Raw genomic sequence first — 23441 nt, 5'->3', positions numbered from 1 at the left:
CTAAGATTATTAAGTATAAAATGTGCAATAATTTCATTATAACATCAACCTTTCCAACTTTTGCTCACTAATTACCATGTCAAGACAATGTGATTTAAGTTTGATTTGTAATTATATCTAAAAGAGAAACTTTAGGAGAAATATGCTATTATTAGTTTGAGTAGTATCTTTTCGCCTCCAATCAAGTTTAGGTCTTGTGGATGAAAATTTAACCGATCTTAGAGATTACAAATCTTAATGAACTAGTAATCCAAGATTGAATAACAATAATGCAGATATTAAATGATATCAAAATGTTTGAGTGAAGTTGTTTACATTTAAGATATGACCAAAACACAACCTAACTAAACAATGTCACAACCGCATTCAAAAGACCGAAAAGATTTTCTTATTTTTAGTTGGACCTCATCATTGATATTTACTAGCATGGCAGATTTGCATATTTAATTATGGTCCCCAATCAAATAAATGTGATAACCAAGTGAAATAATTTGTATATTAATGCGACTTTATGGTTGATGGAGGAGTGAGATTTATAATGAGACATCATTATAAACTATATGCGGTGTAAATAGCACAAACAATAGACCAAATCCCAGTTACTTGAGCCGGCAAAAAGGGTGTGCAAATGGTTTCAAGCTTTAAGAATTATTAAAGAAAGAAGATTTAAAATGAATAAAGAAGGGAGTTGTTTTTATTGTTTTTTAGGAGCATATCACGTGGTCTTAGGCTCTTAGCATCTATTTGATCAGAAATCAAGGAACTGCTAAAATTACCTTCCATATAATACAACCCAAACACCGTCTCGCACGCATAGAATCAGCTACTCCTCTCTCCCACGTTGTAAAGTCGGCGAATTGTAGGACCAAATAGATATTTTGGGACCCACCTCACAGTACAGTACCATTTGCTGCATGCACTCGCCAAAGTTTTTTTTTTTTTTTTTTTCTTTTGAATCAGTCTTACTTAGCACCAAAAATACATCATCATTAACGCGAATTAGGACTTTTATGAATACTTATTTTGTATAAGTGTAATATGGTCACTTAATATATCAATTCACGTATTATAATATTGTTGAAGGTTTAGTAACATTATATACTACAAATGTAAATATGTCGTTTCTTTATATTAAAAACATATAAATTAATTATTTTATATGATCGTATTACAATTATACATAATATTGTTTTCTTTATTTAGTCAATAAAGTATGTCCCACTCTTTAAGAGCAAAACAAGCTTAAACTATATCTGAGTTATACGATTACATATCCACGAAAGTTTTATAGTGCGGTCGGGATTGAGACTTGAGTTGGGTGGGCTGTTCTTTATAGTCATTCGGGTGAGGTTTAGAATTGTAATTCAATGAGTTTATTTTTGCTAATTACAAAAAGGTGGTGGTGAGCATTATCACCATAGTAAATCGATACTACCATGATGGATCGATAACATGTGTCACAAAAAATTGATAAAATAACACGTGTCACTCATCCATCATGGTAATAAATAAATTCGTAATTCAATATATGAGAGAGAATGGTGTGTTATAAGACGAAAAATGGTGTACATATCAACTCTCAAGTCTCAACCATATACATTCGTCACATAAATTTTTTTATTTTTTTTTTCAAATTGACACTCCTGATCAGTAATCATTGGCCGTCAATTCATTGACCTCAACGCCCAATCACCACGATGACTGAACATATGACCGTTGGATTTCAGCTACTGCTCGCCAGTAGCATGTCGGTACACAAACGGGGGTAGTTTTGTAGTTTTGTTGAAATAGGAGGGTGGTTTAGCGGGAAGGGGAGTGAGTGATCCAGGTCAATTGCGGGGTCGAAGTGCTACACAATCCAAGGACTGCCAGTTGGTCACAGTCGAATGAGATAAGGCCACGTTGACGGCATATATCTACCATCTTACATCAGCTGGATCCACCACCGACAATTTCATGGTTGGAAGGCACAATAATCCTTGACTATTAAATTTCGTATTTTTATTTTTCAAAATTACAGTGCTGCAGTGCTGCTAGTAAATTAATTGGTTTCTAAAATCAAGCAATTTAGAGTTTAGCTGAGAAATTCTAGGATTATTAATTGGGAAAATATTTTGTGCCGCCTAGAACAATGTACCCTAATCTAATCTGATGTGGCAAATTTTTTTACACACATGACAATTTGCCATGTTAGAATAATATTATCATTATTGTTCAAATACTATATTGTCCAACCTAATTTAGTGACTGAAATTATAACTTAATTAATAAGATAATTGTATTGTATATTCTATGTGATTTCAAATGTTATCTATGATACTGCTGTGCATTTTTTTTCTCAATTCTTATGTTGCTAATATATATAGGAATAGAATAATGCTATTTGGATTAAATTAAGTGACTAAATAAGAAGGATCAAGTGAAGTGTGAAATAATAAATAGACCAAAACAGAATTAAAAAAAAAATTATGAACCAAAATTGAACTATATATAAAATAAGTGGGACCAAATCTATAATTTTTTTTTTCAAAAAAAAAAAATAATTTGTTTAGATCTATAATAAAATTATATTAGTTTGTTAGTGGAGGCCAGATTTTGGAGTGGGGAAGGTTAGTTATATTATCACCTTAAAACCTAATGTCTTTTTTTTTTTTTTTTTTTTGCCTATATTATGAAAACTGCTTATTGGTTCAAATTTGTTGTGAGTATCCCAAAATCTCCAACACCCAAGCCCAAGTAGATTACCTAACAATAAAATTATGAAATAAGTAGAATAAGGCATGAAAGTTACCAAATGATGAATGCCAATAGGGAAATGCTTCTATTTGTGGACAATTACTATAGGGTGCATGTTATGCATCTTATTTAATCCCTAGTGCACCAATTAATTTTATTTAACAATAAGGTAATTATTAATTGCATTAGAGGAGCGGGTGTCAGCTGGCTTATTTTGAAATATAATCAATTGTCATTTTATTTTTTATTTTTTGTCTTTCTCTTTCCTCTTCTTTCTCTTTCTCCCCTCTATGTCTCTCTTCATCATTTTCTTGTTCTTCTTCTTTGCAGATGTGGAGCTTTTTCTTTTTTGGTCAAAAGATCTAGAACTCAGATCTAGAAAAATATTGAAATTATGAACTGAAATTGCAAAATGAAAATGCAAACTGAAACTGCAACTTTTTGAGTTTGTTAACTGTGTCAGACAACTAAAACTGCGACTTTATAAGAGTGTTCTCCATAACTAAAACTGCGAGTGAAAACTGAAACTGCTGTAAAAACTGAAATTGCAAGTGAAAATTAAAACTTTTACGATTAAATTTGTTTGCATAGTGCTGAAACTGTTTTGGGTTGTAGGTGGGTTTATATTACTTGAAAATTAAATTTGTGGTTCTGGGTGGTTTAATGTTACCTGAAAATTAAAATTATGGTTGTACCTTAAAATTAAATTTGTGAGATTGAGTGCTTTTGATTAACTTTTTGGGCTGTGAGTACCTTAAAGTTAATGAACTCATTGGACTATTCAACAAAAGAAATATAAATTAGGGATTGAGGTTTAACACGATTTTTTATTGGGTTTGAGAATAATGTGTCGTTTCATTTCTTGTAGCAATAAAAATAATTTTTTTAATTGTAGATAATATATTTAGTACAATATTAATTTTAAGGGGTTAAGAATTAAAAAATTGGGCTAACTAACTTTTAGGTGGGTGGACTATATATACAATTTTGGGCTACATCCAAGGTATTAAATTTCGTTTTTTTAAGGGTTTCGAAATCGAAACACACATTCAACAATTTTTCGTAAAGTTTTCGCCAAAATTTTTGAAAATTTCGGCGAAATTTACCAAAATTTATCGAAAATTATCGAAATTATCAGAATTTTCCTATTTTCTATTTTCTCCAACTTTGAAAATTCACCAAAAATAGCTCGAGACTCCAAATAATTCACCGAAAAATTCTACAAATTTGTATTGATGAGTACTAATTTCCAATGACCTAAAAATAGTCAAATTGCTTTCAGAAAAATTATGAAAAATCCTGTTCTCATAATTTAATTCTGAAAAAAATAATAATCGCCAAATTCTTGAATTTTCTTTTTCTAAAATTCATTTCCACACAACTAAGCTCTAGAACCACAACCAAAGGTCTAAGTTAGTTAAAATAAACTTAATGAATTTCTAATTCCTTTAAACAAACCTTAAAACAAGTTTGAAAAATTTAAGTAACAAAATTATGATAAGCTAAAATTTGGGTTGTTAGCAAGGAATTAAATTTTAGATTTCAAGAAAATTTCGATGAATATTTTGAAGATTTTTAAATTTCGACAAAAATTCGACAGAAACGACGGAAATTGTTATCAAAATACGGAAATTTTTAATGAAACTTTACCATATGTTTATTTAACATATTATCTACTAAATTGATAAAAAACATTGAAGAAACCAAATTATATAGTAGGTTTCATGTGATATAAGGTGAATATAATGCGCACTGAAGTAAATACTGTTAAATAAAATTAGTATAATGAATAAATAAAATTAGTATATTCTTTATACTCTATAATTTAATTATACACTAAAATCTAAACCCTCATACTTTATATACTCTATATACCGTAATACTTTTTATACTCTATAATCTATACATTAAACCCTATAAACTCTATATTCTTTAGGATATTAGGTTTTAGGCCCTTTAAGATATTTTTAATTATTTTTTTATATAGAAATGTATTAGAGTTTAGGGTTTAAAATAATTAAATGAAATCCCAAACTTTTTTTTTCTTTCCAATTGCCCAAAGGCCCCAAACCCCCCCTCATTTTTTCTCTTTTTTTTTTCTTTTTTTTTTTATTTCCTTACTTTTTTTCTCTATGCCTCTCTCTTCAGTCTTTTTTTTTTTTTTTTTTCTTTCCTTCCTTTTTTCTCATGCCTCTCACCCAGCCAAGTTTTGTCTTCATTGAGTGTAAAAACCCAAATTTTGGCTTACAGTAATTTTGTTACTTAAATTTTTCAAACTTGTTTTAAGGTTTGTTTAAAGGAATTAGAAATTTTCTTCAGTTTATTTTAACTAACTTAGACCTTTGGTTGTAGTTCTAGAGCTTAGTTGTGTGGAAATAAATTTTAGAAAAGGAAAATTCAAGAATTTGGCGATTATTATTGTTTTCACAATTAAATTATGAGAGTAGAATTTTTCATAATTTTTCTGAAAGTAATTTGACTATTTTGAGATCATAAGAAATTAGTACTCATTAATGTGAGTCCGTAGAATTTTTCGGTGAATTATTTGGAGTCTCAAGCTATTTTTGGTGAATTTATGAAGTTAGAGAAAATAGGAAAATTTCGATAATTTTGATAAATTTCGGTAAATTTCGGTAAATTTCCCCTTAAATTTTGAAATTTAATAACTTGGTTGTTACACTCAGTGAAGACAAAGCTTGGTTGGGTAAGAGGCAAGGGAAAAAAGGAAGGAAAGAAAAAAAAAAAAAAAAAAAAAGACTGAAGAGAGAGGCATGGGGAAAAAAAGTAAGGAAAGAAAAAAAGAGAAAAAAAGAGGGGGGGTTTGGGGTCTTTAAGCAATTGGAAAGAAAAAAAAAAGGTTTGAGATTTCGTTTAGTTATTTTAAACCCTAAACTCTAATACATTTATATATAAAATAATAATTAAAAATATCATAAGGGGTCTAAAACCTAATATGCTAAAGAATATAGAGTATATATGGTTTAATATATATATTATAGAATATAAAGAGTATTATGGTATATAGAGTATTAGAGTTTATATTTTAATGTATAATAAAATTATAGAGTATAAAAAATATACTAATTTTATTGAACAATATTTGCTCCAGTGCGCATTATATTCACCTTATATTACATGAAACCTACTATATAATTTGGTTTTTTTAATATTTTTTATCAATTTAGTAAATAATATGTTAAATAAACATATGGTAAAGTTTTATTAAAAATTTCCGTATTTTGATAGTAATTTCCAACTAATTTTTATCGAAATTTTAAAATCTTCGAAATTTCCATCGAAATTTAATTCCTTGGCTACATCATAAATAACACTGATTTTTTATTTTTTTTTTCACAAAAACTACTTGGGCTATAACTCAACCTGTGTCTACGCCTCGAACAGTCAACACAAAGTTGATATATGCCGTGATTTTAAGGGGTTTTGTTCTTTTATTTTTTGTGATAAAATATATATATATGAAATAGCTTTTCAATAATTAAATGTTTTGCGATGCATACTCACTCTTAAACAAAAGAATTTATTACAACAGATGGCTCATAAACTAGGATGAATTAACGATATAAGGAAACACCTCTGTGCATTGTCTTTGTTGTTGTCTATGCAAGTGTTGTTGGCTTTGCAATGTGTGGTTTTAGGCTTTGGTTTTGGAACACGTACAAATGAACATCATGTAGACGATAACTAGAATGTGGGAGATTGTAACTCCAGTGGTTAAGAGTAATTAACCCTACACTCAAGGCTTCGAGTTTGAATCTCTCTCTAAAATATCAATTTATAAAGAGGGCTGCTATTTGCACACCCTATTTTTTCTTTTTGCACACCCTTTTTCTCTTTTTTTCTCCTACACACCCCACACACTTACCTCAAATTCAAAACCTCTCAACACACACCCAACTCATTACCAAAATACCCTCATTTCATTACACACCCTCCCTTCTTTCCCTCTCTTTTTTCTCTCATTCACACCCCCCTTCCCCTGTTTTTTTTTTTTCTTCTTCTTCTCCAGCCAGCCCCTTCACCCAACCCACCTAGCCCCTCAACCCCCTCACCCGACCCACCCCTCCCTCCTTCCCCCTCCGGCCTCCCCCCTCTACCCAACCCACCTAGCCCCTGCTCAGCCGCTGCACCAACCCCCCCCCCCAACCCCTGCACCACCAAAACAGCCAACCCACCGACCCCCCTCAGCCCCTGCACCACCAAAACAGCCACATTCTTCTCTCTCTCTCTCTCTCTCTCTCTCTCTCTCTCTCTCTTTCTTTCTCTCTCTATCTCTCTCTCTCGCCCAAGCAAATAGCAAAAAAAAAAAAAGGTTGCAGATGGTTCGGCAGACCAGTGCCGAACCCATCGGTTTCGTTCGATAGGTAACCGCCGAACGAACCAGGTTTGTTCGGTAGTTACCTGTCGAACGAAACCGACGGGTTCGGCACTGGTCTGCCGAACCACCTACAACCTTTTTTTTTTTTTTGCTATTTTCTTGGGCGAGAGGAGAGAGAGAGAGAGAGAGAGAGAGAGAGAGAGAGAGAGAGAGAGAGAGAGAGAGAGAGAGAGAGAGAAGAATGTGGCTGTTTTGGTGGTGCAGGGGCTGAGGGGGGTCGGTGCAGGGGCTGAGGGGCTAGGTGGGTTGGGTGGAGGGGGGAGGCCGGAGGGGGAGGGAGGGAGGGGTGGGTCGGGTGAGGGGGTTGAGGGGCTAGGTGGGTTGGGTGGAGGGGCTGGCTGGAGAAGAAGAAGAAGAAAAAAAAAAACAGGGGAATGGGGGTGTGAACGAGAGAAAAAATAGAGGGAAAGAAGGGAGGGGTGTATTGTCTTTTTTTTTTTTTGTTTTTTTTTTTTTTTTAATAGGGGTGTGCAAAAAGAAAAAAAAGGGTGTGCAAATAGTAGCTCTCTTCATAAAACATAACAAAGTAAAAACTATAAAGAAGGGTTCTCTTGTTATATAAGTTCAAAGATGAATACGGATACCATTGACCTACTACTCAACTTAATTTAGACCTAGAGCATTATTTTACTATAGGCAAAAGTTTACTTTTGGTCCCTGTAGTTTAAGTTAAGTTTCACTTTGGTCCCTCTAGTTTCAATTGTTATGATTTTGGTATTGTAGTTTATAAATCATTGCAATTCAACGACACGTTAACATTTTTGTCAATTAATTCATTAAATTAGTCATTGAATCACTAACGGTATGTAAAACACATTATCAAAATAGACATGGTTTGTAAAGTACATGACCAAAATCACAACAAATTTGACGATTTGATGAACCAAAATGCTAAGATGTCCTTAAATTGTAATAATTTATAAACTACAGGACTACAATCATAACAATTAAAACTACAGGGACCAAAGTAAAACTTAACTCAAACTACAAGGACTAAAAGTGAACGTTGGCCTTTACTATATTAGTCGAGTATATGAGGTATCAAATTAACAACAATATTTGTGATCTTTCCTTGTTCATATAAAAAAATCCTCGTACTGATCTGGTGCTTATATTCAATGTTTTAGAGTTTTTTTTTTTCCCAGGATTTTAGAGTTTAATATTTAAGATTTATATTGGAAAGATAATTAAATAGAAATGTAAAACAACTTAATTTTAAACAAAAACACATGATCATCACAAAAAGCATTTGCCAACATATATATAGTCATTAATAGTACTTGCCGCTAACGTTTTGATTTTTCTTTTGCCGCTGCTTAGAAGTAATTTGGTCACACTGAAAGCAAAAACCATTGGGAAAATGGATTTAATTCTCTGTAGACTGATTCACACTAGATGATTAGTTCTCTATTCAATCAGATTTCTTTGCTCCAAAGAAACACCACATTAGGCAAACTACCACTCCACACATTCAAACATATGAAGCTCCAATACTTATCATTCATAAAAAGAGAAAAGAAAGGTCAGTTTCCAATATCTTATTATACCTTAAAGGCTTAAACAATCTAAATCATCAATTTCAATCAAATTTAGAACATAAAAGGCCAATAACAGCAAACACTCTACTATATGAGCTTCTTTCTTTTTGGCTAAGCATAATGAGTAACAAAATGTACCAAAAGGAGCATTTGAAATCACAACAAATCACAATTGGGTTTTCGAAATAGCTCAAGGAACTTGCCTCTCAGCAGCTTCAGCTACAATAGGCAATCTGGGCACCTGACCCAACAAGCAAGAAGAAGACCCATAAATCAAACACACCAAAAGGAAGAGAAACACAGTGCTATCCAAGCTCATCAACAAATCCAAGCCCAACCCATCTTTGGGATTAAAACTTCTCTCCAAAAGATCAGGAAAAATCAGCAGCACATCAAGCACAATAACTTGCATGGTATTGAACCTCACATATCTACTAAAATTTGAGTTCCTAACAACACCAAAGTAAAGGGTTAAAAATATCAAGAACCCATTGAAAGGGAAGCTCTTGAAGACCCTTATAGCTGGTACCAAGGGTTGAATGAGTGTTTGAATTGCAGTGAACTGAGTAATCACATACTTCCCATATTGTATGCCATCAAAGAAGGGGTAAAAGTAACAGATGGCTGAGATCAAACGGTCAGGAGCGTCCGCTGAGTCGTCGCTACCCTTGGATTGGGTGGTGAGGGGTCTTCTGGGTTTGATTTTGTTGGTGGGTTTCTTTGAAAGATTGGTGAGAGTGAGAAGAGATTGTTGGTTTACAGAGAATAAGAAGGGGGAGTGAAGGGATTTGTGTGAGAGGGTCAGAGGGGTTATGGGAGAGAGAAGGCTGGACATGGCCATCTCTTTGAGATTCGGAGGTTTGGGTTTTTGGGTGAATAGGAAATGTTTCTGAGCCGAAAATCAAGAGAAAGGACAGCGACTGAGATTGGGTCATGTTGTCATGGCCCGAAATAATATCTATTGCATTAAAAGACAGAAGAAACTAAGAACGATATGTCGTTTGCATTTGAAAGCACAAGATGAGTAATTTAGGCCCTGTTTGGTATCCTTCTCGAAAACCATTTTTCAATTTGAAAAACAATAAATTATTTTTAAACTTGAAATTTGTGTTTGGTAGTCCATTTTCATAATGAGAATTATAAACAAACTAAAAAAGGGGGTGTTTTCAGAAAGCGATCAAGGATCATTTTTCTAGTTTTTTTAAGACAAGCACAAAGAGAAACCAAGGGCATGATTAGAAAATCAAGGGAGAGAAGTCAGGGAAGAAAGGAAGAGGGTTATTGAGGGACGAGAGAAGAGTACATCGGCGAAAGCTGAATTGGACGATAGAGATAGTCGAATCGAACTTTGATGAGTGCTGAATTGAACATTGGCGAGAGCCGAATCGTTCTCTGAGGTTGGCATCAATGTCGTCATTGTTGAAGCTCTCTGCAGCTACAATCGATTTTTATTTTGTGGTAAAGCTAAATAAGAGATAGTAAGAGAAGAAAACCCAACCAAGACTGAACGAGGGCTCTATCAAACCATCACTAAATCTTCCAACATGTGGGACCCATCTCATGTGAGAGATGCCCCATGGAAGATTCTCTCATTAAACCATAGTTGTTAAAATCCACCATGGCTATATATTATCTTTTTTTATTTTTTTTTTATGTCACGGCGATAGCTATTATCCACTATGAGTTTTTCTTTTGGTGCTGCTATTTAGCTCTAACCTTTTATTATAGTAGCTTAAACACTTTAATGAAATTTTAATTCTCAATTTCACTATAATGTAAATTGACCTATAAGGATATAACATTTAATTAAAAAAAAAAAACTCAACTTAAACTATACTCAATATCTTCACTCATCTCTCCAACATCTCTACACACCTCTCCACCCAACTCTCTAACAAAACCCTAAACCCCACTACAACATTCTCCATAACAAGGAAAACAAGTGTAATATTGATGAATGGATTCTCAAGTAGCTGTTTAAGAGTCTTCAAATGAGGTATTTTCATAATTCCTTCGTGTTTTAACTGAAAAAATGCTTATTTTAAAAAACTGAAATAGCGACATATTCTGCACACAAGAGCTACACATGTCTTGAATTATTAAGCAATAAGGCACCAAACAAAATATATTTTGTTCTACTCCTTACTACCAAACACAATTATTTTCTCATAAACCAAAAAGTATGTTCAGTAAATTCCAACCGAATGTCTTGTGATGTGTTCAGTGGCATACCACCGAACATCTTATGATGTGTTCAGTTGTACTCCACCGAACATCTTAAGACGTGTTCGGTAGAACTCTACCGAACGCCTTATGATTTTTTCGATTGTATTCCACTGGACTTCCTTTGTTATGTTCAGCCCTCTATTACCAAACACGAGAGTTATTGATAGTCATGCATTTTTTTTCATCAGCAACAAGATGCATCCACCTAAAGCAGCGGTATTGGGACATGATGTGTTGTGGACTACATTAATGAGTTCATAACTAATGAGGTAAATAAACTTGAGTTTTGAATCGTGCACTCTCGATCACCTCTCTCATCTACCTTGCTTGATCACTTCCTTGTGGACTATTTCTTAAAAGCACGACACTTGTGGTGCTTCGGTGAATAAAAAAGGTAGAAAAAGCCACCATGGACAAGAATAGCTCCGTCGACGAACAAAAGAAGGTATGTCTTTATTATTGTTTGTTATTTGAATTCCATATATTCATATGATCGTATCATAGGTATTGGGTTTGATGAGAAAAATTTTAATTTATTTTTTCTGCTGCGTTTTCTATAATAATAGTTGTTATTATGATCAATCCCTAGCTATTATTTCTAACAGCAACTTCATAGGTCAAAGAGTCAAAATTGCTATTGCTCACAACTCAATTTGAAAACATCAAGATGGAAGAGTCCTGAAACTTTTTCTGAATTTTATGCTAGGCTTACTGATATAGTTAATTCTTGTCATAACCTAAGTGACCAAATTCCTGAACATAGGGTTGTCAAAAAGGTTCTTAGGTCTCTTTCTACACGTTTTCATGATAAGGTTACTGCCATTAAAGAAGTGAAATATTTGAACACTTTGAGAATTGAAGATTTGGTAGGTTCACTAAAAACCTTTGAAATGCAATTCCCTGAACCTAAGAATATGAAAAGTGTTGCTCTTAAAACTATTAATAAACCTCTGATGAATCTGATGATGATGGGTCCGATGATCCAATAACTGTAAAAGATTTGACTGTGTTTGCTAACAAATTTAGACTCATGATGAGATCAAATAAAGGAAAGTCGAATGAGAAGTCAAAGTCTAAGATGAATGTGAGGTCAAAGAAAAATGTTCAATGTTTTGAATGTCAAGGATTAATTTGGTTATTATGCTTCTGATTGTACTAATACTATGATGAAATAAACATAAAAGGAAAAAGAAGGCAATGAATGCAACTTAGTGTGATATGAGTTTGATTTTGATAGTAGTCATGATGAAAATAATGATGTTGCTTTTATTGTAAAATTAGATGATGAGAATGAGCATAGGGATAGTGAATTTGAGGATTTGGAAGAGGATCAAGATGAAGAAATTTTTGCAAAATACAAGGAGTTGTATGATGAGTGTTATAAGGCTAAGAAAAAGTGTGTTAAAATGTCTAAACAATTACTAACAATTGAGAATGAAAAGACTACTTTGCTGAATGAAAATTCTGATTTGTGTGGTAAATTGTTTGATCTTGAGAATGATAAATGCATGCTTGAAAAATAAAAATATGCCTTGGTTGATAAATTGAATGTGCTTGAGAATGAAGAATCCTTATTTGTGCTTGAGAATTATGTTTTGCATGATAATTCTTTGTTGGATACTTCTGATGTGCAACATAGGTTGGTTGAGAATGAACATAATTTGAATAATTTGCTTGATAAGATTAGAATCCTAAATGGCTAGAACACAATTTTGATAAGCAAGTTAATTTAGTAGGATCTGTTTCCATTGACAAGGTAAGACTAGAGCATGAACTTGAAGAGTCAAAAGAAAAGATTGAAAAGTCAACCATAGGAGATAGAAAAATTGATAAGATGTTAAGTTTTGGGAAGACTTTTGGTGATAAGACAATTTTAGTTTTTGTACGTAGGTGAAGGATCCAAATCATGTGTCCCTACAACTAAGTTCGTCAAAGCCGTAGAACCTAAGGTCTCCAACATAGCTTATTCATCCTTAGTGTCTCATCCTTCTAAGGTGGCTTCCAAATCAAAGTTTATACCTATGTGTCATCATTGTGGTAGGCGTGGTCACATTAGGCCTAGATGTAACATTCTTAGGAAGAACACTAGGAATTCTTTTCAGCCTATAGTGAACAAGGGTAGAAATTCTCTTCAGGGTCAAGTTCAGGCACTTCTTAATGAAGCAAATAGGATTGCAAAGTTTATTTTTCTCTCTACACCTAACATTCCTAAGGTTAAACAAGTTTGGGTTAGAAAATAAAATAAAAAGTCTGTTGGTGATTGTGTAGTTGATTGAGTTACTCTTAGATACATGCCTACATTAATTCATTGTGTGTTTCATGTAGTTTAGGTGCATTTTTGCATTATCATGCATTGTTCTTTCTTTCCTTGTTTAAAAAAAAAAAAATCATAAATCATAAAATTTTTTTTTAAAATTACTTTTCTTGCATATTATGCATTTAACATGAGTTGTGCATTAGTCTTAATCGGGTTTTTTGAATGTCTTGAATATTTATGATAAAAGAGTTAAGTTTATTTACATTTCAAGCTAGTATGTACCTCAATTTTGCTTAATATCTCTAACAGTACTTAGATGTCTATGTTTCAATTCATTAGCTTTGTAAGAATTTCAATGCTTTGAGTTTATTATGCAACCTTAAATTGATGAAACCTTTATGATATATCGATCTTTTATCTTCTTGAGCTTTGTTGTTATTTTCAGAAGAAAAGAAAGAAAAAAAAATTGAGAGGGCTACCTAGATATTAGTGTGAAGCCGTCAACGAGGCCAGACATGTTTGCTTGACTCGCTTGGGAAATGGCTACCTGCCTACTAGTGTGATAGCTTTCATTGAAGTGTTATATCCCTGTCCAAATAAAAAATAAATAAATATATATCTTATGGGGAAGTGTTTTGGGCAAAAAAAAAAAAAAAAGAGAAAAAAAATGTATGATGCCCATTTTTATTCTATTATGTGTTCTATTCTTGTTCATATCATGCTTTGACATTTTCTTTGTTGTTTCTAAAATCAAAGCATGTTGTTCTATCTTAGTTAGTGAATCGTTTCATATACCTCTTTGGAATTCAGTTAGATTTTGTATTGTTGAGATGCCAAAAAGCTTGACTTCATAATTTAATCGGTCTTTTATATTAATCCTTCAATATTATTTCAAAGGACTTATTGTTCTCAATGCTTAATTCATGCTCTCATCTCTTTTCATGCATTATTCATTGTATGTTAGCATTTTTTTTTTATTTAAATTTTTTGCATATGGCATGTATTTAGGGGGAGTCTTGGTTAATCACAAATACCTTTGGAAAGTTTTGAAGTATTCTTTGACAATGTTAGTTGTTTGAGGTTTGAGTCATTTTTTGCTTGTAGAATTCTCAAATCAATTTTTTACTTGGGTTGATGATATCTACTTGGTTTTTCCTATAATTCTCTTTTGATTATGACTCTTGATTGGATTTTTGTTGGCATACCCTTTGGCTTTCCTAGCCAAAAAGGGAGAGAGAGATAGTTATTTTGAGAGAGTTAATTGGTTATTCTTGCCTCACTTGCTTTTCACATGTATATGTGTGTTAGTACTTTCTTGCAGGTTTCTTGAGTGCGGACAATCTTAGCGTTAAGTCTTGTCATGTCCTTTCAATTGTATTTGATTATGATATTTTGTCTAGGAAATGCCAAAGGGGAGATTGTTAATGTAATCTTGTGTAATTGGCTTTTTCCTAATGACAAAACGATCAAATTGTAAGCAGTAGATTAGGTTAGGTTAAGTGAGTCAAGTGTTGGTTTTAATCGAAGATTGAAGTGTAGCAAGGTTCGAGTTTGAAGCATTGATTAAGCCATATTTCGTTATTCAATCTATTTAGGAAAGGTAAGATGGCTTAGATAACCTTTCATACATCCTAGGTAATTAGTTTCAATTGCATACAAAGTGGTTTTAAAAGTGCAAACATGTTTTGTCCCACAGGACCGATCCTGTCACCAAGAGGACCGGTCTTCCAGAAAGGTGGTTTTTGAGGTTTTGCACTAGATGATCGATCCTGTCACCAAGAGGACCGGTCATCACTATTCACCCGTTTACAATTTTGCACTGCAGGATCGATCCTGTCATGACAGGACCGGTCCTCACTAGTCACCCGCAATTTAAGTTTTTTATTCTCGGTTTTTAACTAGGTTTTCTCTCCTATTTCAATTATAACTTTTCCTAATAAGTCTTGTGACATATTTCCTAATTCTATAAGGTCTTATTATCATATAAATAGGGGGCAATCACATAATTATGTTGGGTTCACACATCCTCTTTGCTTAGTTTGAGGTTCACACATCCAAATTGGAGAGATTGTGCATTTTAGGATTTAGTGTGAGGTTTTTCTTTGATTATATGAACATCCTCTTTGCATAAACACTAATCGTATAGGATAGTTCATCGTGCATAAACATAGATAGTTCGAATAGATTGTTTCTTGTGAATCTATTCAAGCTATCACCTTCATTCATTCATCTTCCATCAAAGCTAGATTGAACTTGAACATCAAGATTGAAGCTGAGTTCGTGAGCTTTTGTCTTCAGGGCATTGGCAAGAAGGTCTCCATACAATTCTTGTGATCGAAGAGCTACAGGTTGCGTGAGATCAGTTTACCTTCTAGAAGGAGTCTAGTTAAGGTTTGGATCGAGTCACTAGATGTAACTTTTCAAGTTATCATAGTGAATTGTTTATGTGGACTAGGTCCCACGGTTTTTACCCAATGAAGGGTTTTTCGCATCAACAAATCTCTGTGCTCTTTGTGTAATTGATTGATTGTTAATTTGCTTGATTAAGTTTAATTGTTTTTAATCCGCTGCTTAATTAATTAACTTGGTAAAATTAAAATTGGGTAAAATTTTGATAAAGCCTATTCACCTCCCTCTAGGCTTGTTTTGTAATCTATTTGTGAGACCCCATATTTTTCAAAATCCTTATTTGAGATTTGGGGGTTTATTTGGAAAATAAAAAGGTTTTGAGTTAATTTTAAAATTTTTTTTAATATGGGCTTGACCGGAAAGTTAACTTTAAAAATTAGTGGGATTTTGGTTTTGAATTTGAACTCATTGGATATGTCTCAAGCTCACGAGAACGTAGACACAAAGCACACGTAAATCGAGGTTACGGTTTGAGAGTTACGAATGTGCAAACGTAGGGGCATTTTTGTAATTTCGCGTGGAAGGGTTTTAAAACCCAAAATCAGTTTTTTGTTTATATCTCATTCTCTCTCCTCTTTCACACACACTCTCTCTCTCTCTCCCTCTCCGGTCACTATTTCTTTCTCTCTCTTAGAATCCTCGTCGTCCGACGAGGGATGGCGGCAAGACCACCCGCCCCCTGCTCGCCTCATCCCCCTATCTCTCTCATTGGCCTCTATTGTTCCGACTGACCACCCATGACGAGGAAACATCGCAGCACAGGGCCGAGCCTCCCTGTCGGTGATCTGCATTTTTTGGCCAAAACGCGATGTAGGACTACCTTCAATCGACTCTTCTCGACGTTCTAAGCATGACGGTGAGCTCTGATTTTCCATTCAACCACCCAAAACGGTGGTGCGAAGCTAAAAGACCTGGGGCTGCTCTGGTGGATTTTCAGGCGATTTCGGCGGCGATTTCCGGCGACCCAGGTATCGAAATCGATCCCCTCGACCTCCTCTTGATATTGGTTGCCTTGGTTTGAGCTAAATGTTGATTATTGGAAAAACCCAGTTTTGGAACCTATGGCTACCGCGGGCTCCGCCTCGCATGGTGGTTGATTTGGGCTTATCTCCTTCGATTTGTTATATCTTTTGATCATTTGATGATTGTGAGATGATTTTGGGCCTGAAATGCTTTGAAATTCTTTGTCCAAGTACTGTTCCGCCACTGCCGCTGCCATTGCCACTGCCACTTGTGGCGGCGGGTTAGTCGTGAATTTCCTCTGTTTTGGCATGTTGAACCTCCAGAAGTCTTTTTCAAGGTTCGTTGTTGTTTTTGATGTGTTTTGTGTGCTGTTCTAAGTCGGGCAGCCACCGCGCGTGGCGATTGCCGCCGGTTTCGGTTGTTTAATGGCCCATTTGTTTTTTCTGGAATGTATTTGATTAGTTGTCTGGTCTTAACAGGTACACGGGCTCAGAAAATCTTATTCTCGATATTGTCATGTTGTCGGATTTGATATCCGAGCAAAGGCACCAAAAAGGGCAATTCGATCTTTTTACGTGGTTACACTGTAAGTGAAATTAGATAGTTGATTGTTTGCATCATTTTTTAGGACTTAGTAAAGTCTAGGCTTGAATTTGGAGGATGAAGATGAGGATTTTGAGTTTTAAGTGATTAAATGAGGATTTGGGGATAAGTAGATAATTGAGAATTATGGGTTTGCCATGAGAATTATTATTGTTGAGGATAAATGTTGATGCTAGGCAAATGGTTGCCAAATTGGTTTATGATTGAGGAATTATGGACATATGAAGAATATTTATTTATGCTTAAGTGTTATTATTTATGGTTATGCTAATTATGTTTTATTGAGGATATTTGATGTATACTTGATTGATTGAGGATTGAGGATTAAAGATTATTTATTGAGGTTCTTGGTTAAGTCATTTCACTTATACGAACTCTAGGAAGCTTACCAGATTGTTTGTTTGAATGACCCGGTGTATCATGGATATGGTTCAGTCTGTTTGTGAATGTTTTGCAGGTTAAACAGACTGATGAGGCAGTAGGGAGAAGACGAGGCAGTGAGACCCATTTTGATTTGTTTAAAAGTTTTTATAAAGAGGTTTTACATAAATGTATTTATTTATTATGTAAAATGCATGACTCATTGTTTAAAAAGGAGTTGAAAGGAAATGTTTTAGTGTTTTTATGAGTACGAGATTCGGGGCGTTACACAATTTGGGAATTTCAAGGAGATGGGCGATGAATGAAGAGAGAAGATGTTTCAACTATAAATAAAAAAAAGTTTTAATTTAATTAAAGGGAAAAATTGGAAATAAGAAGTTAAAAGAAAAATTGGTGGGTCACTGAGTTGATTAAGAGGTGTAAATAGCTTTACATTTTTTTCTTTTAAAAATATATTTTCAGTCATTAGATGTATTTTAATGATGTGGGACTCATGAAATTAAAAGTAGAAGATAACAAAGGAATATGAGAGGATTAAGTCCTATTAGTATACTAACAACTAGGCGTGTATGTAGATCTGTCAATGAATCAGATATGCAGTGGATTAGCCTAAATCTGATCCGATTCGTTAAGACACTTAACTCGATTCGATCCAATCGATAATTCGATCGATTCTTAATAACTAAATCCATATCCGATCCGATAATCCAATCTGAAAATATTTTATTCATATTATGTTGTTTAATGTACAAATTAAAAATCAAATTACCATTACATATATGTATAAAATATTTGTAATAAATATAGAAAAATAATTTATATTTTATATTAAATCAGATCGGATTGACTAAAATTCATATTTGTTTCGTTAACTTAACAAATTATCGAATTCAGATTGTAATCGCAATATCAAATTGAATCACCAAAACTATCTCCTATTAATCACATCGGGTTCAGATCAAAATCTGATCCATTGACTGGTTTTCACGTATGTTATGTGTGAAATATACATATCATAATTTTTCAATTCTATTATTTCCTTCAACTCCTTAATTGATTATTTTTCTTATTTTTTTCTCCCTTCCTACACTTGTTGACGCGCGTGCTTGGTGTTGCTCACCCACCTTACTTATTAAGAAAGTTGTGCATGATACATATTCACTTATTGGCTCCCTTAATATGGTTGCCGATTGGCTGGCTACGTAAGGACATTCTCTAACGACTCCTCAAATATATATGTATGCGTTCTTCGTTCCATGCTGTTGTTTTGTTTTAAGGATATTCAATGTCTCTCCTGTGATTTGCAACCTTTTTTTCATTTAAGAAAAAACTTAATTTACAATAATAACCATTTTGTATAATTTTTTGATAGAATTATATAATTAGTATGAATTACAGACCAAAAAAAAGTATGAATTAATTAAAAAAATTTATATTTGCCATAAAAAAATTAAATTGTATATTTTAAAGACGTCTAAAATAATATATATTTTGATAAACGCCCGACTCCTTTTCTATCAATTTTCTGGTTAACTAAGGGGGGTGTATTCAATTAAGATTTTAATGGACTTTTGTAGAGTTTTTAAAAGTTATTGATTTTGGTAGAGTTAATGGATTTTTAATGACTTTCATAAACTCCACATAGACTTTGACAGAATTCTATTAGAGTTTCCCTGACTTTTCTCATAGATTTTGAAAGATTTTTATAGACTTCTAATAACTTTGATATAATTTTTTATTATTTATTTTAGGATTTCTCCAATATGTTTTTTATTTTTTTGTCCTCCGTGAGTGAGTAGAATGGGGATGAGCTTCAAGACCGAGATGCATGTGTTATAAATTGTCCTAATATTGCAAACAATATAAAAAGTTGGGGTTAGAATTGTAGGGAACAAAATTATTTTGTTCCATAATTTATTGTAAGTGTTCTGAATTTTGTGTTTTTATGTTGTTAGACTGTCAAATATTGTGTTTTAACTAGTTGTTAGAATTTGTCTAATTGAATTGACAGGTTGAGAACATTATCTGATGTGGTGGTAACATTATTTCTCAAATTATAAATATATAATCTTGTGATTTTGTTAAGTACTTAAAGACTGTGAAGTGGTTGGTTTGAATATCTTACTGTTACATTGCATTGTGTCAACGCTATTGGTTCCAACACAGGATGAGAAGTCAATTAAATATAAGAGAAAAAAAAATTAATATAAGAGAAAAAGAAAATTAATATAAGAGGATATAGTAATTAGAAAAAAATAAATTAAGAGGTGGATGAAAAAAATAAGATTAAGAGGTTTAACATCACTCTTTAAAAAATAAATAAATACCACTTTTTTAATAGCTTTTTAATATTTGAAATCTGCAGGAGAAACACTGGAGAATTATTGACTTTGATATACCATGTCACTTTTATAGACTCTCTAAAAGTCTTAATTGAATACCATAGACTTTTTAAAAGTATTGATTGAATACCACCAGACTTTTATAAACTCTTTAAAAGTTTTGATTGAATACCACCAGACTTTTTAATTTCACCAAAATCATTTAAAATCCTAATTGAATACAATCTCCTAAAGTTGCGGCCTTGCGGGATGTCCTAGAAATAATCTGCAGGATTTTGTATCTCCACTGTAGATTGCGATGACTGTGATCGGTCAGTGCAATCGACGGCGGTGAGTTCTTTGTACCTGGACCTTTTACTCGTTTCCTTAAAACTCGGACTGTCTCAAACTGCGCAGAATTAATATTCTCTGTTAAACTCAATTCAAGCTCTCTCACTACTCATTGTGTGAAATCTTCATGCTTGATCTTGGAAAGGTAGGCTTCAAAAAAACTATAGCTTTTATTTCATATAGATTCTATGTATGGAATTTGGGTTTAATTACCGTTATAACTCCTTGTTCAACTTTCTAGGAAAATTCACGCTTCAAAGTCCCTTTATTTTTCCTTTTTTGTTGTTGTTGCAGAACTTGTTAAACTTCAGATTGGATCTTGTTGGGGTTTTCTTGTTTTGGTTACGAATTGTCTCTACTTTTATATTCAGTCACAAGTTTTGGGTTTTAAGTGTATATCCTGAAAGAGGCATTGAGTGATTGATTATTTGTTGGTCTAAGCGATTTTGGGCAATATGGGATTCTCAATACACCCTCTGTTTGGTTGGTAAGAAATGGAGGAAAATTTGAAAGTTAGCCTTTCCTTTGGTTTTGGTATTGGTGATGGAAAAATCATCTCATATAAAGGCACTAGTTGTTATGTCGATTTTTTGTTTTCTAATCTGTTCTCAGTTATCTGGTTACCTTTGTTTCATTGGTAAGAAAATGGAGGAAAATGAAGGAACTTGGAGTATTGGGTTTCTGTCCTTGCTGGTTGTTTGATGTTGCTGATGGAAAAAAAACAGTTGAGATAAGCCTACTAATTATCTAAGGCTCTTCAGTTAAGTATCAGGATTGAGAACTTTTAGTTTCTGATCTGCTCTTGCTTTTTTGTTTTGGAGAAACCAAATTGAATATTAGGATTTTGTGATTGAGTTTGGAAAGATGGATAGTTCAGGTTTGGGAGGTGGATTTTTGGCTGGTCCCAGTGGGGGGTTACTAGATCTTGAATCGTCGATTCCTAGACACCAAGAGACACAGTTGGGTCACCCGTTGTTAGCACATCATCAACATCACATGCATGTGATGAGTGGCGTTGAAGGTGACCACCATCCCATTGGGCTTGTGGAAGTGAAGGGGTCAATCCCAAAAGGTGTTTCATTGAATATTGTCAAAGGGAAGGCAGTTGCACCTTTTAATGTCAATAATGGTTACAATTTGAGTGAAGAAGATGAGCCAAGTTATACAGAAGATGGGAATGGTGAGAACATTGAAGGGGCCAAGGGTAAAAAGGGATCCCCATGGCAGCGAATGAAGTGGACAGATAATGTGGTTAAGCTTCTTATAGCAGTGGTTGCTTGTGTGGGTGATGATGGTACGGTTGAAGGTGGTGAAGGGCTTAAGAGGAAGTCTGGAATTTTACAGAAGAAGGGTAAGTGGAAGACTGTGTCGAAGATAATGATTAGTAAAGGTTGTCATGTCTCTCCTCAGCAGTGTGAGGACAAGTTTAATGACTTGAACAAGAGGTATAAGAGATTGAATGATATTCTTGGGAGGGGAACTAGTTGTAGAGTGGTGGAGAATCCTACTCTTATGGACTCAATGCCCCATCTCTCTGCCAAGGCAAAGGACGATGTTAGAAAGATATTGAGCTCAAAACACTTGTTTTATAAAGAAATGTGTGCTTATCATAATGGACAGAGGATACCAGATTGCCATGATCTCGATCTCCAAAGTTATTCTTTACCTCTTGGGGGGTGCTCAAAAGATAATAATGCATCCGAGGAAGAAGAAGCTGAAGAAAATCATGATACTGAGGATGATGAATTGGACAACGAAGATGATAACGATGCAGATAATGATAGGGAGAGGATGGGGAGAATTGGTGACAGGAAGAAGGCTAGCGAAGAAGATGGCCATTTCTGGCCACAGTATGTTCTACTGGATAGTTTTGAAGTTGAAATGGCTGAGATTTTTCAAGACCCGGAAAAGTCATTATGTGAGCGAAGAGAATGGATCAAGAAACAGATGTTGCAACTCCAAGAGAAAAGAGTCACCTTCCATGCTGAAGCTTTAGAGATTGAGAAGCAGAGGTATAAATGGCTGAGATACTGTAGCAAGAAAGACAGGGAACTGGAGAGGTTGAGGCTGGAGAATGAGAGAATGAAATTGGAGAATGAGAGAAGGGTACTGCAACTGAGGCAGAAGGAACTGGATATAGGTTTGAGGAGGTCAGAAGCTTCCTTAGAAACTTCATCTCTCGGCATCGACAGACTGGTAGGAGGAGATCAGATTGATTTGGGCAGGCATCAATAGATTCTGAGCTCAAGTACTATCTGTGTACTACTGGAGCATGATTGACATTCTGTGCTTAATCATTCTGCAAGAAAACCTTCAAGCTCCAAGCTTAGGAAGCACACTAACCTTGTAAGACCTATCTCTGTATTGTTCTTTTCATTCAAACACCTCTCTCGAGTTTTGTTTTAGGAATTATTGATAACTTGTTGTCGATGTTGCATGCTCTCCTGTAAAGATGTAAAGTTAGTGTTGTATTTTTGCCACTTGAGCCCCTCTTGTTGTCCGTGGCATGTAGTAGGTGTTTATATTGATATGGTTTAGTCTTCAAACAGTCATTGTGGTTAATCATGTTCCTGTCTGGAAACAAAGTTTTTGGTTCCCTTATTTTGTAGTGGATAGATTTATTATGTTCTGGAAGAAATTTTCAAGCAACTGAAATGATGAAAAAAATAAATGGCCTTTTTATTGGGCATGCTTGAAGCACATTGCTCAAAATTTGAGAAATTTTGGAATAAAACTTCTATTGCATTAATATTGTTGTATCTCCGGGCAATTTCCTTATCTCTTTAGTGTCTACATCTGGTGTCGAGAAAAACCATAGAGGTCAGATCCTTTGTAGTTCTTATTTCCCATACATAATTAGTAATTTGAGTTCAGACCAAAAATAAAAATTAGTAATTTGTGTTTTCTCATTTTGAATTTTCTATGGTTTGAGTGTGATGTTGAAGCTAAATTCTGAAAAGACAGACAAAAAAAACGGCTTCGGTAGAAAGCAACTTTTTTATTTGCTTTATGTCGAAGTTTTACATTGGTTTGCTTCCTGGTCTAATCAAAAGCAACATCTGATATTTTTATTATGAGATAATATATCGAATCAATGTCGTACATGTCATTACATCATGGGAATGTTTAGAATTTAGATTGGCTTGGGAGAGGGAAGACACAGTATAAAAAAGGTGCAGGAGAAGCGCTAGTTTATCTATCTATGGAATCTGTTGGGCACTTTTTTATTTATGCCTGTTGATTATTAGTCCAATATTGGA

The 23441-nt window shown here is 33.9% G+C and overlaps 2 protein-coding genes across 2 annotated transcripts; one reads left to right on the top strand and one right to left on the bottom strand.

Moving 5' to 3' along the window:
* Nucleotides 1-8653: 8653 nt before the first annotated feature.
* On the bottom strand, nt 8654-9613 carry TIC20-V (TIC 20-v-like protein). The gene has a single exon (XM_086228705.1). It carries the CDS (start codon nt 9509-9511, stop codon nt 8861-8863), a length of 651 nt encoding a protein of 216 aa, XP_086084831.1. The 5' UTR covers nt 9512-9613; the 3' UTR covers nt 8654-8860.
* A 10504-nt stretch (nt 9614-20117) lies between these two features.
* On the top strand, nt 20118-22930 carry LOC147299644 (uncharacterized). Its single transcript, XM_086249205.1, has 2 exons — nt 20118-20326; nt 20476-22930. Exon 2 carries the CDS (start codon nt 21046-21048, stop codon nt 22414-22416), a length of 1371 nt encoding a protein of 456 aa, XP_086105331.1. The 5' UTR covers nt 20118-20326; nt 20476-21045; the 3' UTR covers nt 22417-22930.
* The last annotated feature ends 511 nt before the right edge of the window (nt 22931-23441 follow it).

The sequence above is a fragment of the Dryas octopetala genome, chromosome 1, assembly GCF_963921425.1.
Source record: "Dryas octopetala chromosome 1, drDryOcto1.1, whole genome shotgun sequence".
NCBI lineage: Eukaryota > Viridiplantae > Streptophyta > Magnoliopsida > Rosales > Rosaceae > Dryas > Dryas octopetala.
The sequence above is the reverse complement of the archived record's forward strand: the minus strand, read 5'-3'. Positions and strand labels throughout refer to the sequence as shown.